The sequence below is a fragment of the Cucurbita pepo genome, chromosome LG03 (assembly GCF_002806865.2).
Source record: "Cucurbita pepo subsp. pepo cultivar mu-cu-16 chromosome LG03, ASM280686v2, whole genome shotgun sequence".
In the NCBI taxonomy this organism is placed as follows: Eukaryota; Viridiplantae; Streptophyta; class Magnoliopsida; order Cucurbitales; family Cucurbitaceae; genus Cucurbita; species Cucurbita pepo.
Genome location: NC_036640.1, coordinates 9,947,900 through 9,966,333, shown reverse-complemented (window position 1 = coordinate 9,966,333; position 18,434 = coordinate 9,947,900). Strand labels below are relative to the sequence as shown.

The window sequence follows — 18,434 nt, the reverse complement described above, 5'->3', positions numbered from 1 at the left end:
TAATTTTAGGGAAATATTATAAAAAGAAATAAAATTACAAAATATATATTTAAACTAAATAAATAAATATTCATATTTTTTAAATAAGTTAAAACATTTATTATATGCATATAATTACATTCATGCCTTTTTTTAATTATTAATCTTAATTTAATGACAGATTAAATCATAAAAAATACTCTTATATTTCATATATATATATATATATATATATATATATATATATATATNCATCTCTTGACCACAAAGACCACTCAAGCTGCACAGCTGTTATTGGATGAACAGCATGTGCCCTTCTGATTGTGGAAGCTGAAGCCTCAGATAAACCTATGTATTTCAGTTTACCTTCTTCCACCAATTTCTTAAGTTCTCCAATCTTTCCATAGACAAAAGGGGGAAAACGTCATCATGAGAAGTTGAAAGACTGAAAAACTTTCTCAACTTGTAAAAATTGTTACACATTCAAACATAAATTGTACACAAATTTATGCTCATCAGTGCAATTAACAGCTCACTTAATGTAACAGCTCAAGCCCACAGCTAGCCGATATTATCCTCTTTGGGCTTTCCCCTCCGAGGTTCCTCTCAAGATTTTAAAATGTGTTTGCTAGGGAGAGGTTTCCACATCCTTGTGAGGAATGCTTCGTTCCCCTCTCCAACCGATGTGGGATCTCACACTTAAATTGTTTAAAACTTAACTAACCAGAACTAACTAGAACAGCTTAGTTAGAGTACATCCCCTCAAATGAATAACCAGATGATGACGTGAGTTAGGACATTGATATAAGAAATTCAGTTCCACATTGCGCTGTTCGGTGTATCAGCTGCTTGATGTGCAGTAGAGATGAATGTGAAAAGAACATCCTTCCTCACAGTTTGCTCGTAAATAAATGAAAATCGATTTGGACGTGTTATCAAGAAGCAATGTCCGGATATTGTAATGATTCAAGAAATTAAGTTGAAAACGTTGGAAAGGAAAACCCTAAGATCTCTTTGCAGTTGTGGGTTGACATTGGTTGGGAAGAAAGAGAAGGCCTTCGAAAGATCAAAGGTTTTATCCATTATCAATTAATATTACCTCTGGAGATGGGAAGGAGTGTTTGATCTCCTTCAAATTCGAGATAGAAATTTAGGGCAAATGTGGGGTTTCATTTCCAAATCAAGATATAGAAGTCAAAGTACTTTCACCTAACATTAGGTCCCAGTCCCCTACTGAAAAATNAATATCCTTTTAATTTTCTAAAAAAATTCAAAAAATATATATTTAATGGACATTTTAAAAATAGGTATAAAATTTTATTAAAAGTTCTTACCATGGTAAAAAAAGGAAAGTAAGAAAATTATTTACATTATTTTTGAAAACTTATGGGTATTTTTGAGTAGTTGTAACGGGCATAAGCCCACTGGTACCAAATATTCTCTTCTTTGGGCTGCACTTCTGGGCTTTCCCTCCAGATTTTTAAAACTCGTCTCCTATAGATAAGTTTCCACATTTTTATAAAGGATGTTTTGTTCTCTGTAACTTCATAGTCCACCGACTTCGAGATCCAACATTCTGACTATATAATGAAGCTTATTATACGGCTCGCTTAGTAGCTAAAAAGTTTTCATTCCAAATGTACTAATTATAAAGAAACTTTTAGTCGGGTCGTTAAACCCATTAGTATTACGTGTTTAGCCCTATAAACACGTCTAATAAACTAAATCATACGCATATTTCTTACTCCAATAACACAATTCTCTAAATACTTTTACAAGTCTTTCGTTTTCAAGTGTTTCCTTATCTTCCACTCTAAATATCACTACTTATCCGTCACTCGGTCCCCAAACAAGACCAGCTAGTTGACTCGAATCGTAATTAAAAAACCGACCCAAAAAGTAAATTCATTTCAAAAAATAATTTTAAAAAAAAGGGAAGATTTTGTCATGTTTTGTAGATGGGGCCAAATAAAAAGAAGGGGGGAGGGAAAGCAGAGGAAAAGAAGCAAAAATGGCGGATTGGGGTCCGGTGGTTGTAGCCGTGGTTCTGTTCATTCTGCTATCTCCAGGGCTGGTGGTTCAGGTCCATGGCGCTGAAAAGTTCATTGAGTTCGGAAATTTTGAAACCAGCGCCACCTCCATTTTCCTTCACTCCCTCATCTTCTTCGCCCTCTTCTGCCTCTTCACCCTCGTCCTCCACCTCCATATCTACATCTGATAGGGCTTCCTTTTCCCTCTCTTTTCAGGTTTTGATTCTCATTTTCTGTCGTTACCCGTCTTTTCAATCTAAGTTCGTATGGATTCTCTTTTCGTTTCGTTTAAAATGACTTTGTGTTGATGAAGATGTTGTCGTTTTAATGTATGTATCGTGGGTTTTCTCTCTTTTTCTCGAGGTGGGATTATGTTTGTTTGCGTTATGATACTGTCTTTTCAACGTTCTCAATCCTCTCGATACTTCGTTTTAGGGGTGTATATGGGTTGGATTCAGATGGAGAAATCTATTTCAGTTGGTTGGGTACTTGACCCGAGCAACCCGTATTGAGTTGGGTTGGTTGAATTGGTGACCCAAACAACTCGAATAGAGTTCAGACTCCAAATATTTAGCTACGTACACTTATATTAATAACTAAAATCTCATAAAATTCAAATATCAAATATTTATGGCTCACAACGCATCACTAACATCGGTACAAACGTAAAACATTCTTAATATTCATAATAATTTTAAAAGTAGGATAGGGTTGTAAACTCTATTTTTAGGTTGACTTGACCAACAAACGGTTAACCCGCGACCCAAATTTTTCAATTTTTCAAAAATTCAACCTAACCCAACTCGAAAAAGATCTAACACAACCAAACGTTTATGGTTTGAGTTAGGTAGTCTGAATTGGTCACGTTATTAGGTCATATGAACGCTTCTACTTTGGTTCCTCCCTTGTGCGCAGTCTCTTTCATTTTCAATTTTTTTTTAATTTATTTTAATTTAATTGTTCAATAATTGAGTGAAAGATAATAAAATTAGGTCAAAGGATAGACATAGACGAAGTTATTCATTTATCAAATTAATTATTTAAAGTATTGCAGGTGGGTAGATTTTTATGCTATTTAATTGGTATTTCTAGCAATAATTTAATGAAATTAATTGTTTTTTCTTTCAATAAATAAATGTGAAATTGATAATTGATAATTTTAATATTAAAATAAATAATGTAAACCTAAAACTTATTATATTATAAAAAACCAAAAAATTATTATTTTTGCTAATGTCTCATTCATTTAATTTAATTATATTAAAATTTTATGATGTAATGCAATTTGTCATTATTTATTTTAATTATAAAGTGGGGATTTAATTTAACCCATTATGTTTTTATGGTCAACATAATTTTATAAATCTTCACAATATATTGACAGCGGTAAATGGTGTTAATGTTACTTTTGACTAGGAAACGTTGAATTCTTTAAAAATATTCTAGTATTTTTGAAATACTATTAAAAGTTCAAAGGTATTTTTGAAACAAAATGTTTCATCCAACAACAGTATAAGAATACTTTTTAGATTTTTTTAGAAATGTCGGGATAGTCTTTACTCTTAAAAGCGAAGAATGAGTAGCGTGACCATGTCGCAAAAGATGTAGGTATGTCATCGAGAAATGAGTACCGTGACCATGTCACAAGAGATATAGGTATGTCAACAATGAATGAGTAACGTGACCGTGTCGCGAGGGACGTAGATATGTCAAAGGAGGTGCCAAATTTGAATTTTAAATCCTTATCTAAATTCACTTTTTTGACTTTTTAGTCATAATCAATATGGGACATTGACAGGCCAACTAATATCGAATTCTTTTGATTATTGAGCTCTTTAATTTGTAATTACTAAACATAAAATATTAAAAATAAATGAACAAATTAGATAAAAGTATAAAATAAATGAACCAACTTCTATTCATTTTAATTATAAACTTTCAATTTCATTAAATTACATTTAAATTTAAATAAATATTATAATCATAATCTTAAATTTTAAAAACCGTTCGCCATTTTAAATTTTCATGTGAAATTTTAATTTATTGAAATAAAAGAGTTTATGAAAACTTTTACTTTATTTTACGCTAAATTAGTATGGAATTATATTAAATATGAATAAAAAAAACAAAGAAGGAATGAGTGACAACAAACCATTCGAGAGTCACCACGTGTCAAAGAGCAATTGGAGGACGTTCCACTAGGAAAATGATACGACTCTGTTGCCGGAGGAAATGGAGAAGAGAGGGAGGAAAGCAGAAAATAAAATTGGTAAAGAAAACCAGAGGATGGCGGAAGCCGCGGCGGAGGAGATGGAGCTCATCAGCCTTGCGATTCGAAGGTTGATGGAAGAGAACACTAACAGAACCGCCTCTCACCGGAGCTACGGCGGCGACGATCTGCAATTCCTTTCCCGATTACTCTCTCAGGTTAACAGTTCATCAATTCTACTCTCTCTCTCTCTCTCTCTCTCTCTGGTCTCTGTGATTAGATCAGTTTGTTTCAGAAGAACACAGAAACCGACATATATAACAAAATATTTTAATCGGCCTTCTTCACTACCATGAACAGGTGGAATCAACCAGAGAACAGGGGCGGCGCAAGCACTCCCAACAGGATGATAAAATAATTCAGAAAAACGTAACAGAGAAGGAGATAGTGAAAGAGATAAAAGAAGTGAAGAGGCAGAATTTCATAACTCACTGCCTTGTTTCCGCCACGGTTGTCCTCACCGTTGCTTGGCAAGTTTCTGAGGTGTCCTTTATTTTGAAGCTCAGAGATGGGTTGAGTAACCCATTCAAGAACCTAGCTAGAATTCTGAAAAGAAACACAACTTCAGCAATACAACATAAGATTGAAGCTACTGAATTGCCTGCCTTACCTCATGTGAACCTACCAGATTTTCACTTGAATGACCACAAAATCCAGTAGTAGCATCATCAAGATCCCAAGTTGTTTGTAATTTTTCAGGCATTATAACAATGTCTGTAATTTTTGGTCATTCATATTTCAATTTTCATGCTGTAGAAGTTCAAAGTTGCGATTTTTACAACGGGTATAATAGCATATAGTAGTATGAGCAAATCACTTGAATTTGAAGAAAGCATCTATTTCATCAATACTCAATGACAAACAAGAAATTCGACTTTGCATAGGCACACATTGAAGCATAAGCACAATAAAATATAATCCAAGTTCCAATTTGAAATGTCCAAAAAACTGAAAGGTGATAAACAAACTGGTTGAATGACCTGACATCTCAGGCCTCCCAATACCACAGTTTACTCTCAACTTCAGGCATAGTTCAATCGGAATATGTCGTTCAGCACATAGAAGCTTCCCTGTGGAGTTGGCATCAAATGGAACATCTGAAAGCACGGGGTAAAGTAATTTAGAACTCACAACTGTACAGCCTATAGAACAAATCCTCAAGTAACTAAAAGTAAATTGATCCACAACAAGAAAGGAAATTGTCCACAAAGTAATTCAATCTTCAAATTTAGCAATGAGTTCACTCAATTCTTCCAAGAATATTTTAACATAATTGAATTTGATTCATAATAATACAAACAAGAAAATCGAAACGCCTATGCATCACATTTTCAATGGCTATTAACATTAGAAAACTATTTTGTATTGCACTACACACAATACATTTTCACTAATATGGTTATTCCAAGAATATAAAATATAACATCATATGTACCATCATTCCATATTTTGTTTTAACAATACAGTGGTGATTCATCATTCTAAAATAAACTCCATTCCATGTGGAATTTGAAAATGGATTCGAGTTAGAAAAAGTAAATGAAGAACATACAAAAACATTATTCTTGCATTCCCACAAAAATGATATATGATATATCTAAATGTACAAAATTCTCAATGAGATTACAGATATCGATCACAGATTATTACTTCACAGATATCATCACAATAAGCCAAGGAAATTGTAACAAGCATATACATTTGGGTTCAAACATAACAGCAGGATGAACTTTCTTAGTCACCTCAGAAGCCCCCGTAAATAAAACAGCAACCATGAACTTAAAACAAGTTAGCAGTTTAGCACTATTTTAGAGTTAAATAATCAAACATCTTTTTCCTATTTTGCTCATGATGCTTGTAAACCAGAAAGCTGGCCAATTGAACTTGTTCCGTGATATTTCTTTTCAGAAATAAGAACCCAATGGAAAAATATAAATAATCTCAGACATGCTGAAGCCGCCAAATACCAAATACATTGAAAAGAAGAAAACAAGCATATCATAATCTCAAGCTTGATCTACATTCTCGCTATCCCTATGTAACAAATAGAATCCTGATGAAAACCCTTAGATCTACACGTACAAAGACAACGCAAATTAAACAAGGCCTAACGATATTTCAAGTGCTCGAACGCATAAATTAGAGAATCAAAACACCATTTCAGTCAAAGCAGTCCAACTAAATAACACTGATCGATCGGCTAACTCCAAGAGAACACTAGATCCAACCAAGATCAATCCATAAATCCAACATCAGGCTAACAAACTGAAACAAATCAAGCAACATCTTCATTAAAAAAAAAAACGCAATACCTGACTGAATTTGAGAGCATGTTGTTCACCAGCGAGTTGAAGATTGCCGCTGACGAAGACGAGCATGCCACCAGTGGGGCCGGAAGGCTGGCAATCGACAGTGCTAACGGAGTGCTGACACTGCTGGAAGGGGAGGCTAGTAAGCTTGGCGACAATATTCGGCGAGCCTTGGATCTTCTGACCTTCAAACGTCAACATAGAAGTGTCCTGGTAGAGATTAGCAAGACCAGCTCGATTGGCGTCAAAGGTAGAGTAATAATGATCGACGAATGCCTTAGCCACCGCGTCGGGATCCATTCCGATAAAGTTGAAATCCGCCGCTGGGAAAGAGATAACAAAAACCCACTTTCTTCCGCCCCGCTTGGGAACGACGCCGAGTTTCGCAGAGAAGGAAATGGAGACGACAGCGTTAGCCGAGGGTTCGCAAAAGGGGAAGGGTTAATTGGGTATTTATAGTATCGACAAATATAGAGGGGTAAAATCGTCCGATTCTGGGATATTTTAAAAGGATTTATTTTTATTTATATAATTCGCGTAAATCTAACGCCACCACTTTTGAAGGACAAAGCCCTTTGGAATATTATAAATATTTGAACTTTCTTCACTTTTCAAACGTTACAATGTATTTGAGAATCTAATTAATAATGCTTGACCTCGATCTATCGGAAAACTATCTATCGGGTTGTATTTCTAAAAGAAATATTGACCGGGAATATATTACTTTTCTCACGAGAACGAGACTTTGAAGGGAATGGATTGAACAAGAGAGTTTTTTCCTATGACCTGAACGAGGACGAGACCAAGAATATGATCATCGTCTTTGTTCCCACCTTGTTTACATATATGGATAGCTACATTTAGGACACGTTTCATTGATTTTCGTCATCTATTTACAATTATAATCTTCAGCGGCCAATTCCGTCATAGATTTGGAATACTGTCTTCCGTCTCCACCTCCTTTTTGTTGACGTTGGCTCACGTTGCCACACAATCTACCGATAGAAAAAACTTTCTTTTCTCTTAAGCTTAGAATAGTGCAATAACATTCTACTTGTTTGAATGAATTTTCGAACGAAATTGTCAGCTCAAATTAGTTGGGATTATCATATATTGAAAAATGCATTTCTATGACGGCCGCTGACAAATTCAAGGTTTCTTTCGGGTGTTTATTAGGGGTGTTCATATGATTTGATAATCCAACCAACCCAGACTAACCAACTCAACCCGGTTAGACTTTTTTTCAGTTTGGATCGGGTTGAATTAAAAAAAAAACTAAAATTTGATTCACTTTGCTCGTTGACCGACGTTCTTTTGGCAGGGTTGACCAGACCAATAAATCGATAAGGTAACAATCCAATCCAACCCTACCATACTTTTCAAAATTTTAAAAATATTTAACGTTTGTAATCGTTGTTATCGGTACATTGTGACTTGAAAACGTTTCATTGAAATACCCAATCAAGTGACCTGTTTACTAGGGTCGAGAGATACAATCACGACTTAGACTAACATGACTATGGTAAGACTTAAAAGCTTGAAATTTTGGTTTATGTGTCTTTTCTTTTTCTCGAGATGTGCATCACTTTCATATACTTGGTTCTCTGGGTATCACTTTTATGTGCACTAAATCATCTAGACGTTCATCTGGGTCCTCTAGGTATGCATCAACTTCATATTCATTGACCTAACGTATATCAATTCCATACATATTAACCCTACAAACATAAACGTTCGAATGAACATAAAGAAAAATTTATTATGTTTTCGAAAAAAAAAATTATAATAAAATTTACGCGGTTAAAAAATGATCAATAAGAAGCGTAAATTTGCATGCGACTCAAAATATACTCGAAGTTATCAGCGGATTTGAGAATGGGATGAGAGTGGATGCCTTCATAAGTTGTGACCACCACCCCTTCATCTCTAGTTAGCCTTTGCACTTGCTTCTTCACTTTGCACCCTTGGTGTGTACATCTGTAGTAGCTTCTGCAATTTTATTCAGAGTTTAATCAATCGATGGGTATATACTCGATCCAAAAACTCGAAAAAAACCGATCAACCCAACCTAGATGACTAACTTTAACCTTCCACTTTAGGGTTTTTTTTCTCAGTGCCGCCACACCAATGTTGTCAAGCCTGCACCACCGCACTATCACTACGTGTGTCACGCTCAAACGCACACCATGCACCCATTCTCACTCTTGTCGCATGCCTAACCAACTCATTAGAATAACTAGTCTAAACCTTTTTTTTAACCTGATAGCTCGACCCAACTCAACCCAACCCAATCCAAACACAGAGGATTACTAACCTAACTAATTCAAAAAAAATTTAACCTATTCTCGATCTTGTTCATTCGCACGCTGCTCGTCGCTCAGCGTCAACACACCGCTTGAGATCCCGCATTGGTTAGAGAGGATAATGAAACATTCTTTATAAAAGTGTGGAAACTTCTCCCTAGCATACATGTTTTAGAAAAGTTTGAAAGGAAAAGTCTAAAAAGGATAATATCTGCTAGTGATGGGCGTGGATTTTCGCACCCACTCTCACTGTTAGTCGCATGCCCAACCAACCCATTAGAATAACCGGTCTAAATTTTGTTTTATAACCTGATATAGTTCGACCCAACCCAATTCAAACACAGAGGATTACTAACCTAACTAATTCAAAAAATATTTAACCTATTCTCGATCTTGTTCATTCGCACGCTGCTCGTCGCTCAGCGTCAACACACCGCTTGAGATCCCGCATTGGTTAGAGAGGATAATGAAACATTCTTTATAAAAGTGTGGAAACTTCTCCCTAATATACATGTTTTAGAAAAGTTTGAAAGGAAAAATCCAAAGAGGACAATATCTGCTGGTGGTGGGGTGGATTTTCGCACCCACTCTCACTCTTAGTCGCATGCCCAACCAACCCATTAGAATAACTAGTCTAAACTTTGTTTTTTTAACCTGATAGTTCGACCCGACTCGACCCAACCCAATCACAGAGGATTACTAACCTAACTAATTCAAAATTTTAAGTTAGCCCAACTCAACTCGTGTATACTCTTAGTTTTTACGTCGCACCCACTCTCACTCTTAATCGGGTTCGATGTTGAGTTCTAAAATTAAAAAAATAATAATAATAAATACCTTGGGAATTTGTTGTTCTTCACAGCCTTTTGTCCATACTTTCTCCATTTATAACCATCATCAAGAATATCAACTTGACTTCTTGTTTGAAAACAGAATCTCCGGCTCAACGTCTTCTTTTTCTGTTCATAACCTCCCCGTCCGGCCGCCGGCACACCCACCTTCTTCTCCGACAAATCTACTCCATCCGACAACAGAGGAACCCCGCCGGAGACTCCTCCATGGATTCCGGCGAGCTCGGAAGCTCGAGAAATCAGCATTTGCTGCAGAGAGAGGGAGGTTGAAGAAGATGGAGTCGTCAGAAAATTTGGGAAATTTTCCATCATTTTCAACAACACTTTGAAGTTTCAATATTGGTGAACGGCGGGTAAGAACATCATATCATTTATAAAGACAACCCCATTATTTTTGTTTTTCATTTTTTTAAATTTTATTATATATTATTTATTTATTTAATTATGAATTACGCAATATTTACGTAGCCAATGACATCTTTTTTTATTAAGAATAAGTTTGAGCTTTACAACTTTATCTTAAAAATATTCTTAATTTTAAAAATTCAATAATATCCTTAAAAATATTTTAAAATTACCCTAAATTTTAAAAAATATTAAGTTTTTAAAAATAATACCTTTAAACCTTTTTAAAAATTTCAAAAATACTTTTTAAAAATTAAAAAAAAAATACTCTCACGGTTATTATCATAATCATACGACTTGATTGACCAAGGTCTCTACGAGTCGGTTAAGGTCGAGCTAGATGACCCTAGTTCACGACATGTCTTAAGTCAGTGACCCACTTTAAAAAGAAAATGGATAATTTAATTTGTAATATTATTTATTTTTAAATACTTTTTAAATATTGAAAGCATGATTTATTAGTTCCAATCTATCCTTACGTAATGAATTTTCTTCGAGGCCAAAGTCTTTTATAAATATGCATTTTTTTCAAAAGTTTAGCACTTTACCCTAATTTTTTAAAAACTTTAAATCAAATAAAAAATATATTTTTTAATTATTAAAAGCGAAAAATAAGCTCGGTCATAATAATAATTTTAATAAGGTTTCTTAATAATAAAATCTTAGTCAAATTGGAAGAATTTTTTTTTAATAATTTTGTTTAATCCTTAAAATCAAGAAACTTATTTTTTTTTTATTTCAATTGTTCTAGAAAAAATATTTGACAAGTTTTGAATTTTTCTACAAATCTTTTAAATATTTATTTCATTTTATTAAAAAAAAAATTAATAATAAAAATATTAGATACATTGTCTATCTGTCACAATTATTTTATTTAAGCATTAATTAAATGTAAGGCAAATATAAATTTTGTAATGTTAAATTTTTTGAAGGGATTCAATATTATAATTGAAGCGGTTTGAAAATAAATTAATATTATAATTTTATAATGGGTTGGTTTTGACTAAAAATTAAATAATTACTATAAAAAAAATTGGTATTACGTATTTTTTAATTAAATTGAATTATTATCATAATTTTAACTAATTGAATTTCCATTTATTTAATAATCTATTCTAATAATTATTCTTAAATAAATGATTTTAATTAATAAAATAACTAAATTCAATAATTAATTACATCTATTATATTTCAAAAATGTGAGATATGTTGGAGGATGAAAGTCCCACATCGACTAATTTAGAGAATGATCATGGGTTTATAAGTGAGGAATAGTAACTCTATTGGCATGGAGCTTTTTGGGGAAGCCCAAAGCAAAGCTAGTTTATGTAACCGCTCAAACCCACAACCTTTAGATATTGTCATCACTGGAGAAGTTTCCACACTTTGTTTTCCTCTTCAACCACGAAAACTAGGGGCGTTACAGATGGAACTAGCAGACATTTATTTTCAATAATGGTGTGAAATGATTATTGGGTGGACAATAAAGATGTGTGTGAATGGACGAAAATGTTATTTGAAAAAAATGAAAAGAAAATAAAAAACATGGGCAAATTGGTCAAATAAAAAAAAAAAAAAGATTAAATGAATTTGGGTGTGAATAAAAGTAATTTAATGTCACTATTTATAGTCCATTCTCTTTGACCATCCTTCCTCCTACCTACTAATTATTATTTTATTTATATTTTTAAAAATTATCATTTCATATTAAATATTTTAACAATATTCAAACACTCCTATGGGAAATTGCCTCCTTTTTTCCCTAATACTATTCATTAATTTAACTATAATATTTTATTTTATTTTAAATTAAATGCTATCCAATGTGTCAAATTCTATTTTTTTCTGGTTTAAAAATCTAATTAAAAAATTAAAAAATTAAAATTATCTTTAAAAGATGGTCCCATCAAGATTTTCTTTCTTTACAATAATTAACATTTTGGAAAGGGAAATTAAAAAAAAAAAGAAAAAAAGAAAAAAACTATTAATCACGTTTACCATTCCTATCACTTAATTAATGTTTCCATAATTATTATTAATTAATGTTTCCATAATTATTATTAGTAGAAATTCCACCTAAAATAGCACTTTCTCTATTAAATTTTTTAATGAAAATAATATTTTAAACGATGGTTAACCATGCTTAAAAGAATTAATAGTTATAGATTTTTATACCAAAAAAAGAAAACCATACATTAATAAAAAATTAATATTAGATTTGATCAAAGATAAGACTCAAAATGCAATTTAATCAAAATATAAAGACTAAGCTGCAATAAGGATAAATTTTGTGGCATAGAAAAAATAAAGTAATATTACGATGTTGCCCCTTGGTTGTTATTTTATTAATATAATATAATATTAAATACTTATTTTTTTTTTTAAATTATAAGTTAAATTACAAATTTAATCTAAAAATATTTATGTCTATTTAATTTCTTAATTTTTAAAGTTAATAATTTGAGGTTAAAGACAAAATGAAAGGTTTAGAGTTTTAAATTTATATAACAAAATTAAAAAAATTAAAAAAAAAATTATTATACACAAAATTTAAAATAATATGTTTTGTCATTTAAAAACCGGTCCGCTATTTTTTATATTTTAACTATTCAATCTTTCTCTTTTCCTAAACCTATTTTCGCGTTCTGTCGTTTCCCCGCGTTCTCCCAGTTTCAGCCACTGCACCACGCCCCGCCGCACGCCGTTCCCGCCCGACGACGTCTCAGCGGCTACTGCCGTACGCTGTACTCTCAGCTGGTGCAATCTCAGCGTTCGGACTAAATCTTCGCCGCCCTCCCTCTCACGCTCTCTCGCCTTTCCGAGCAATCGGATTTACTTATCTCGGCCACTTTTCGCAGAAACACAGTGGTTCAGCCCCTAACCCGCGCCGTAGGTAAGATCGCGCTGCTGCCACTCATCTTTAAGATCTCCAAGGGTTTGATTTATTTTATTTTATTTCGTTAGTTTCTATTGGTTTGTTCTGTTCATCTACTGTAAAGAAAATCTAGAAACATTTCTTTTTTGTTGATTTCTTCAACTAATGTTCAACCAGTCTATTTAAATGAACGAATAGAGATAAGTTTTGTTAAAGAAGATGAACGAAGCAGAAGAAAACTCACATGTAGTTTGGTTGGTTTTATAAAAGAATAGAAAAGCTGTGTTTGAAGAGATTGAAATTGCTGTTATTAGTTAAAATTTCAGTTTGCTTGATTATAGAAGAAACAATTAAAGCATAGGAACTCGCTTTGAGTGGTGTTGGCGTAAATTTAAAAACAATGATCTCTTATAGGGTAAAGTTGAAAATGATTTTTTAAGTTTATAATCCTGGCAAATCCGACCTATCGTCCAAACATGTAGGATTTGAAATCCTTTCAAATTCAAGTGTTCAAACAGGGATAAATATTCAACTGACCACAACCTTCATTCGTTATTGTTTCCTATGTTTTTTAGTCAAGAATGCAGCACGACGAAGTAATATGGCAGGTCATCCGCCACAATCACTGCAGCTTCATGGCCAAGTGAGTTTTACTTTTTTATAGAGTTTTATACAATTCTTATTTCATAGTTTTTTTATGCTTTTCTCCTTCAAAATTATAACTGGTTTTGATGCTTCCGTAGGATTTCAACTGGGAACTTCTGTAGAAACCCTTATAATGTTACTGGGATATGTAATCGGAGTTCATGTCCTCTGGCTAACAGTCGCTATGCTACTATTCGTGACCATGATGGTATTTCCTGCTCCTCATTATTTGCATTTAGATCTCAGGTTTCGTTCACGGTAGTTTAGTGTGTGCTACTTGTATTGTTCAACAATTTCTTTATGGGATTTTAGATTATAAGAACAAATATGTTAAGAAAAAGTTGTTTATAATAAATATACGGGCTTGTTCTTGTTCTTTAATACCTTCTGGAAAGCTACTATTAGTTTGATACCTTATTATAACAAATCATTTGTCAATATCATGTATTGTCTATAGTTGAGAAACAACTAACAAAAAGTTTTCATTCAAATAAGAAAATGTTATTCTCTTGTTCATGTAGGGGTTTTCTATCTTTATATGAAAACAATTGAAAGAGCTCATAAGCCAAATGAGTTGTGGGAAAGAGTTAAGTTGCCAAGAAATTATGAGAAGGCACTGGAAATTATAGATAAACATCTGGTAAGTATGCATCTTACTCATTTCTTACTTATCTGTTTGATTCTAATTTATAAAGTCTTTAATCTATATTTTACGCCCTCTAACAGATGTATTGGCCTAAGATACTTGTACACAAAACAAAGCAACGATTGACTAAAATGACCCAAATGCGGATACGAATGAGGAAGCTTGCTTTGAAAACAAGGTTCCTATTTTCTGCACTCTTCTTTGTTTTGGAAATGGTGGATGTTGTTCTACCTACATTTATTCATGGGTATTCAATAAGCTTCATTATGTAAATGTTTTTTGCTTTCCTGATTCTGGTTGAAGAAGCAGAAAAATGGAAAGACCACTTTCTATAATTGTAAAGTTTCGAGCTTGTTGAAACTCGATGTTAGTTATGTTTTATTCATCTAATCAGATGCGTTGATGAAAAGTAGTCTAATATAATTGTTTATAAGGTTATATTTCATTGATTTTTGCTATGCATCACTTTAACTTTCGAACAGGGAGAAAATAATGACTACGCCCAGAAAAGAGATTAAAAGAGAAGCCAGGAGGGAGCAGAAGGCTGAGAAAGCAGCATTGTTGGATAAGGTTGAGTATTTGTGTTGAAATCTGGGATACTCTTGATATTGAAACAAATGGAGTCTTTCTTTGGTTCTACTAGAAAGATTCCTTAATGGAGTAGTTAATGTGGGGTAACCGTATCTGATATCTATTCTTTTGCAGAGCATTGAAAAGGAACTACTGGAACGCCTTAAGAAAGGAGTATATGGTGATATATACAACTATCCTGTCGAAGCATATAATGAAGTTCTTGAAATGGAAGAATTACAGGCTGCCAGTGAAGAGGAGGAGGTAGTGCTGCAAAATTTTAGTACTTCACTTGCCCTTCTCATTCCATATAGGAAGAGTCTGGGACTTGATGAGTAGTTCTACATTCCATCATATGATTACTTGTATTTTTTTTCTTGGAATAAGCAGGAACCGGAAATAGAATATGTTGAAGGGTATGAAGAATTAGAAGAAGAAGATATGGAGGATTTTGGCGGTCTTGCAATTCATAATTCAGAAGCAGATGAAGATAGTGGTAATGGAGCGTTTAGATTTCAGAAGAAAAACTGATTTTGAGTTTTCAAAAAATCTTTGCAGTCTTTTTTTAAATTTTTTTTAAGAGATGTATTATCTCTGTTCACTTGGGTAATATATACGTAGATCACGCAACACCAAAAACGAGGTTCTTTTTTGTCCAGGTGTATAGAAAAAAGGATTTTGTTTGATATTATGAAAACTGAATGTAAATGTTCCGATGATTCAGATGGAATAGATGAAGACCTTGAAGATATAGACGTTCCTCACAAGAGAGGAAGAAAGGACTCTACTTCTTTGAGGAAGCTGGAGAAAGATGCTCGTGCCAAACTGAAGAAGAAAGCGAGGGTTATAGTTGAGGTAATAGTTGATTTCCTACCTCACTTCAATAGTTATCTGGCATTCATTTCTACACATGTTTAGTAGTTGTTATAGGTACAACTGGCTGATAGGGGGGCTATCATGATAGAATTAGGACTGCCATTATTAGTAATTAGTCAAGAAAGTTATGATGATTTGTTATTAACACAGTGAATTGAAAAAGGTGAAGGTAGGCATTGATTCAGTTGGTTAAAAGCTTGCATGATCGAAGAGAAAGATGAGGGTCCAAGTACCTTTATCTTGTATATTTCAATATCATTCTGGTTTTGTTTGATGGGTTCTATCACGGACATCATACATGAAGATTACATAAAAAGCCATCTACACGTTCTCTCTATTATTTATGAATTCTCATTCTTTGAATGTATCTTTAATGAAATTGTATAGTACACGTGGTCGACCCACCATTTACTCGAATAGCCGATTACTTGCCACACCATTACAATTTTGACACCACGGAAGTGTAACAATAGCCATGAACTGTTATTTTATTTAAATATGAACTGGATCTTGCCATTCTGCATTTGTTTAGGCACGTTTTCTGAAATTGAAACTATGACGTTATTTTGTGGTTAATAACATTCCTTGTGCTAACTTGTTAGGTTGAGCATGAAGATGCCGATGAGCGCCAAACAACAGTCCACTAGATGTTCATTAGCTGCTATTGTAGAGGAGGCTAAGGAGGTTCCAAGGAGAAAGGCTTTTTGGATATGTTTTGTTCTCCTTCAGACTACAGAGCCATGGTGAAGACAAGTAAGAATTTTGTTAATTGGAGTCTCCAGCATCCATAGATTGTGACATATTCAATTTTGCTGTCTCTGGGAAATGCATTAGGTCCCAAGGAAACACCCCATTATTCAGCATTTTCCTTCTTAGAGGGTTAATCTACCTACCTACCAATCAAGGTTTCTCTCTATTTAGGGCCATTTTTTCTTAATTTCTCATTTTTTGTTTTGGTTATTGAAACAAACTTCAAATCCTAACCTCAATAGCTCATCAATGAGAAGGCCTTTGTAATCTTATTCATAACTCTGATCGGGTTGGCGTCTCCTGGTTTGTATTATTTATGGTGCACCAGGCTCCAGAAATTTTTGCTGTTTTAATCTTTGATTTAAAGTTATCATCAAATTTGATGTTGAATTCATCAATTTACAGTTGGTTAATATTTGAATCCCATCAATTCATTAGAGGTGATTTGGATGAATTTTCTTAATAATAGCATCAAAGGAGTAGGAAGAATTTGAACCTCGATCTCAAAAGAATACATTGATTATCGATGATGAGTTATTAGTATCAATCATGTTTAGTATAAGCCTTGAAAGCGTAAATTTGGTGAGTATTTCCTAAAGTGGAATAAATGAAGTATATTTAAATCTTGCCTCAATACATAAATTATTAATGGATTAGTCCTCATTGTGACAAACTTTTAATCTATACATTTGCTAACAACCACCATTATGATAATTCAGCAAAACGTAGCTGATCCGTCGATGGGTGAGGCTAGACATTCCGTTGATCCTGGCATGAATGTGGTGGTGGTGGTGGCGGCGGCGGCGGCGGCGGCCTTGGTGAGTTTAAGGGAGAGATGCAAGGGTAGCTAGCTAGCCTGGTGGATCGTCCTCTTGTGAATCACGTGGGACTGACATTCTTGGACTCTTGGACTGCCTGTAGGGATCGTCCTCTTGTTAAGGGTAGTGCACAAGGGCGTCCTCTAAGACTTATTAATCCTCATCTCTTTCACTTGGTGCTTTTGCATTGCCTTCATTGTCTTCTTTGACTACTTCCTCTAGTTTGCTACCTAACCATTTGGTTGCCCTTGTGGTAGGGAATGAGGTTCGTAATCCTTTGTTCGGGGTCATGGGTTTCTATATTTGATAAGTTCCCTCGTCTAATAGTTTACTCTAAAATAGATAGTCTCATACGACGTTCTACGGAGACTCCTCATAAGGTGTAACAGCCCAAACTCACTACTAGTAAAGTCTGCTTTAGCCCGTTACATATCACCGTCAGCCTCACAGTTTTCAAACATGTCTACTAAGAAAAGGCTTCCGTACCCTTGTAAAAAATGTTTTGTTCCTCTCTCCAAGGTTTACGGATCACAAGAGACTATTATACACTCCAATCACTATTTGGTGGTCGTGTTTTCTTATAGGCTAGGTCTTGACTTTGTCTTAATCATCTCGTGTTTGTTGCTTTGTGTCTCTTGACCTCGAGTCATGAGTCTCCCTTCAGTTTCTTTTAATCTTATACAACCTTTGCCCAAAAAAGGAATTAACTTAGCTCCTACCTTAAATATGGGTTCAAACACTAATCTCACTTTACTAAAGCAAATGCAACTTACCACTAGGTTTCTATCTAACCCAACAACTCAAAGTATGTTTTGTAACCGCCCAAATCCACGATATTGTCGTCTTTGAGTTTTCCCTTTCGGGCTTCCCCTCAAAGATTTAAAACGCATCTGCTAGGGGAAGGTTTCCACACCCCGTTCTGTTCTCCTACCCGGTCAATGTGGGACATCACATTTGTATTTCAAATTTGGCAAGAAGCTCATGGCAATTTAAATCACCAAAAATATTAAATACTTCCTATGCCAAAAGTGACTAAGCATTAATAGAAGAAAACTTTCCTTAAATCAGAACAGAGTAGTGAGATGATTTAATCATTAGATTCCATCGT

The 18,434-nt window shown here is 33.9% G+C and overlaps 3 protein-coding genes across 4 annotated transcripts; 2 read left to right on the top strand and 1 right to left on the bottom strand.

Moving 5' to 3' along the window:
* Nucleotides 1-4,128: 4,128 nt before the first annotated feature.
* On the top strand, nt 4,129-5,054 carry LOC111789626. The gene is made up of 2 exons (XM_023670259.1): nt 4,129-4,436; nt 4,579-5,054. Exons 1-2 carry the CDS (start codon nt 4,242-4,244, stop codon nt 4,936-4,938), a joined length of 555 nt encoding a protein of 184 aa, XP_023526027.1. The 5' UTR covers nt 4,129-4,241; the 3' UTR covers nt 4,939-5,054.
* A 37-nt stretch (nt 5,055-5,091) lies between these two features.
* On the bottom strand, nt 5,092-7,014 carry LOC111789629 (nuclear transport factor 2B). The gene is made up of 2 exons (XM_023670261.1): nt 6,591-7,014; nt 5,092-5,375 (listed from the first exon to the last, which is right to left on the bottom strand). The coding sequence occupies exons 1-2, from the start codon at nt 6,885-6,887 to the stop codon at nt 5,301-5,303; spliced, it is 372 nt and encodes a 123-aa protein (XP_023526029.1). The 5' UTR covers nt 6,888-7,014; the 3' UTR covers nt 5,092-5,300.
* A 5,736-nt stretch (nt 7,015-12,750) lies between these two features.
* Nucleotides 12,751-17,517, top strand: LOC111789615 (protein MAK16 homolog A-like). 2 transcript variants are annotated; one of them, XR_002814365.1, is made up of 11 exons: nt 12,751-13,039; nt 13,597-13,664; nt 13,765-13,874; nt 14,188-14,306; nt 14,393-14,490; nt 14,795-14,882; nt 15,018-15,146; nt 15,273-15,378; nt 15,607-15,737; nt 16,361-16,511; nt 17,228-17,517. XR_002814365.1 is itself a non-coding variant. In XM_023670242.1 (10 exons), the coding sequence occupies exons 2-10, from the start codon at nt 13,603-13,605 to the stop codon at nt 16,403-16,405; spliced, it is 888 nt and encodes a 295-aa protein (XP_023526010.1). In that variant the 5' UTR covers nt 12,751-13,039; nt 13,597-13,602; the 3' UTR covers nt 16,406-16,921. The 2 variants fall into 2 exon arrangements, 1 of the variants encoding a protein (XP_023526010.1); XM_023670242.1 differs by lacking the exon at nt 17,228-17,517 and having other exon boundaries at nt 16,361-16,921.
* The last annotated feature ends 917 nt before the right edge of the window (nt 17,518-18,434 follow it).